Source organism: Cyprinodon variegatus, unplaced genomic scaffold, assembly GCF_000732505.1.
Source record: "Cyprinodon variegatus isolate N-32 unplaced genomic scaffold, C_variegatus-1.0 Scaffold1750, whole genome shotgun sequence".
Lineage (NCBI taxonomy): Eukaryota > Metazoa > Chordata > Actinopteri > Cyprinodontiformes > Cyprinodontidae > Cyprinodon > Cyprinodon variegatus.
Window position 1 is genome coordinate 81,349 of NW_015152203.1, and position 3,906 is coordinate 85,254.

A 3,906-nucleotide genomic window follows, 5' to 3' on the forward strand; every position below is an offset into this window, starting at 1 on the left:
ACTGAATAGAATTTAGATAAGAAATGAGTAGATTTGAGGCGTGCTGCATGCTAGCAGAACAAGGTTTGGTTCCGTTCTGGTTCTGTCGGCTTCAATAGCCCATTCATTTCCCTTCCCTGTAGAAACGGTGCAGAGATCAGTCCCAGCACGGTAACCAAGGTAACAGTTGAGTGTAAATGGAACGCACAACTGAACCAAACCGCACTAACATGGTGCTAGTTCACCAGTAGGGCTCGGCACGGTTCAGTTCTGGCTCGGTTTTCTGATAACAAAGAGCGCATGAGCAGACAGCGTCACCTCCTCACAGTCAGCCTCTGGAATCAGGAAACTTCAGACTTTCCTTAAAATCCTAGATCCCAACGTGCCGCATGCTTTCCAGTGATGATTCTGCTCAGCAGTGAGATGAACCTCATCGCCTGTCGTTGTTTCCTGCGTCTGGAAGCCCTGATTAGACGATCGTTTGTCGTATCCACTTCCCAAACGCCGACTCTGTCAAGTAAACTCACCAATGGCTGCCTTCTTCGCCTGATTCTCTGCAGACTTCCTGAATGTTACGGGTGCCACCATGTTGGTCTGCTTGTTTACCTATAGAGAGCAGTAGTACCGTAGATCGCCAGTAGGAGGCGAGGAACCGTGCCAGCATGGCGTGTTAACGGTCGTAAGGAAGCAAACTCGGCACGGGTCGGTTTCAGAGGTGAGTGGAAATGGGTGTAAAGTCCAGGACTGTGATGGACTGGCAGCCCTGCTTCCTCTGACCCAGTGACCCAGTGACCCAGTCACTGCTGGAACCATGATCCAGCTAAGGTCTGAGACCAACAGGAGGGCAGCAGGTCCCTGGCAGAGCAGTGAACAGTGAGGGGTAGGATGGAGTACCCAGAGAGAACCAGGCATGCAGCAGGGCCACTGGCCACTCTGGGTCTTTACTGTTAATCCACCTGGTCTCAGTACTGACCCGCTGTGACCAGCATCTAGAATAGAAAATGACCAAAATGCAAACAGCCAATCATCTCACTGATGGGTTTGGTTATTTCTTAAGCAGCCAGCTGACCGTCTGATTCACTGCAGGACTGATTCTTTCTGACTGTTTGCATCCAGGTTTGGTTTTTATCACATTCTGATCAAAATGCTGTTTATCAGTCAGAGTATTTATGTTTATTACTGCTGTAGAAATCCTGCTGTTTAAAACACTTCTGTAGAAGTTAGAGGATCAACTTCACCTTTTTACTCCAGTAAAAGTATAAAAGTACCATTTTTAAAACTACTTAAAGTATAAAAGAAAAATGAATGCAGGAAAAACTGCTAGAAGCTTTGCTGCTCTACTCTATTAAAGGAACATTTTTCTACCATTCTGGATGATAACTTCCTTAGATTTAATTTTCTTAGTTTTCTAACTAATGGAAACAGCGTCACATTTAACTTTGCATCATCTGTAAAAATGTTTTATTTTGGTCCAACAGGACGCTGCTAATGGCAGAGGGGACGGGGGGAAGATGGAGGGAGGGAAGAAGGACAAGGCGGCCTCCAAGCTGTCGGTGGAGCGGGTCTACCAGAAGAAGACCCCTCTGGAGCACATCCTGCTGCGTCCGGACACGTACGTGGGCTCCCTGGAGCCTGTCACCCAGGTAACCCCCACACGCCGTCTTTCAGCACCTCCTGGATGTTGGGATGTTGGGGTGAATCATCTCTGATGTTTTTTTCTCAGCAAATGTGGGTGTTTGATGAAGACGTGGGAATGAACCAGCGGGAAATCACCTACGTTCCCGGCCTCTACAAAATCTTTGATGAAATCCTGGGTGAGTTGAAGCTCCTGGAGGCTTTGCTCGGTGACGGGACGGCAGATGCTGGCAGGGTTTGTTCTGAGACCAGGATCCAGATGAAAGCGGCTGACCTCACAGCACGGATTGGACCCGTGATGCTGTGGGCTGGATGTGATGGGTTTAATGGGCCGCCTCTCTGGGAGGGGGGCTCCAGGGCCGCTGATGTTCAGTGGAAACATCAGCTGGTCCTGAATGCGGGGATGATTATCGGCATCATGGGAGGAGGGAGCCGCTGTAGGTACCAGATCTGCCCGGAGCCCCGCCCCTACTTATGACATCATCATACAGCAACTCCACTCGGACAAACTGTATTTACCCGTTTGTTTGGCTGAGGTGTTTAGATGGAAAGCCTGATGCTGGGTTTGGTTCTCCAGAACTTTAATATATGAGGACTGGCTATAGATCTATCTCACATAGATTCAGCCTTCCTCGCCGGGTCATTTAGCCTCTAAGCTAAGTCTCTTGGCGCTCATAGGAGGCTGTGAGCAGCTGCTGCAGAGGGAGGGCCCCCCCCTTCAGCACCAACGGCTCCGTTTGGTCCCGACCCAAAAAGGAAACCCTCAGATAAAGGTTCTCTGTGGTGCAGAGCGAGCAGCTGGGGGCCGGGTCACATGGTTCTGATTGATCCCACCTCCAGGCTAACAGCAGGCAGCGATCCCTGTCATCATCACAGACCCTCCCAGCATCTCTGTTCTGTCCCGGTTCTGTTCCCGGCCCGGTCCGGGTTCCACCGCATCCTCTGACTCCATGTTGTTTCTCTCACAGTCAATGCTGCAGACAACAAGCAACGGGACAAGAACATGACTTCCATCAAGGTCACCATCGACCCGTGAGTACTGATAGGATCTGAACCCGGGCCTCCATCCTGTCTGGCTGCCTGTGGTCCAAACAGGTGGCTGAGGGTTCTGTTTGGTTGATCAGAGCTGGAGCGCAGAACACAGCGAACCTGATGCAGAATATATGTGATGTCAGACGAGGTCGTGGCGTTTAGAGCTCATTGAAAGTCAGTGAGGAGGATTTCCTGCAGGGGGCAGCATAGCTCCAACTGAGAGAGAGCCTCTGATCTCTGTTCCCTGGTTGCTGATAGTCCATTGGTAGTGAAGCCACCAGCCGCCATATTGGTACTCCCTACTTAGACCGGTCTCGATGTAAACGATCAGTGTCCTGCAGCATCAAACAACCATGATGTTATGATTTTCAGGGAGAATTAAGACTTTTAAAATAAAGATAAATTCATCACTTTGACACAGACTGTTTCATAGCATCAGTAGATTAACTTTAACTTAGAATAAAACAAATAGGCCCATCACGTTGCAGAGTCATTATGAAGTCTATAAATCATATTTTACAATCCATCACAATAAAATTGTGATGCAGAATAATACAGATGAGCCATAAGTGATAAATTGATGAACATGTAAAATACTCGTATTTATTACCTTGTTATGGTAATTACATGTTACACATCATTTTAAGATTTTACATAAAGACTGATTTACCAGAGCATGTCTGTTAATGTTTTAGTATTTTCCTATTTGCAGATTATGCATCATTTATGCCATATTCTCCACAGAGCTCCAGTTTCTACACCAGCAAAATAACTTAAATTGGTAAAAAAACAGGAAAGATTAAATTAATACTTTGCTTTTTGCTCTTAGTTACAAGAATCTGATCGTTTGAAAGAAACAAAACATACAAGTATGTATGAACACACGAACACACGTCCACTATCCACCCATTGAATGACCTTTAAAATAACGTACATATGAGGTTGAATTCACATTCAAATTAACATATATATGCAAATATATATATAAATATATTTGGTCAAATGTTTAAATAGTTTTTCTCTCTTAATATTACATACAAGATAGTTCAGCACATTTTCAAATGACGCAGACAGGATGGGACCAGTTAGCGTTTCCGTCCCACGCTGCAGACAGGATGGGACCAGTTAGCGTTTCCGTCCCACGCCGCAGACAGGATGGGACCAGTTAGCGTTTCCGTCCCACGCCGCAGACAGGATGGGACCAGTTAGCGTTTCCGTCCCACGCCGCAGACAGGATGGGACCAGTTAGCGTTTCCGTCC

The 3,906-nt window shown here is 47.0% G+C and overlaps 1 protein-coding gene across 1 annotated transcript in view; it reads left to right on the plus strand.

Moving 5' to 3' along the window:
* top2b (topoisomerase (DNA) II beta) overlaps positions 1-3,906 on the plus strand; it is a 15,833-nt gene that overhangs the window by 1,978 nt on the left and 9,949 nt on the right. The window contains exons 2-4 of the mRNA XM_015404449.1: positions 1,458-1,622; positions 1,703-1,793; positions 2,583-2,646. Of these exons, the coding sequence (XP_015259935.1) occupies positions 1,458-1,622; positions 1,703-1,793; positions 2,583-2,646 (320 nt within the window). The remainder of the gene's footprint in view (positions 1-1,457; positions 1,623-1,702; positions 1,794-2,582; positions 2,647-3,906) is intronic.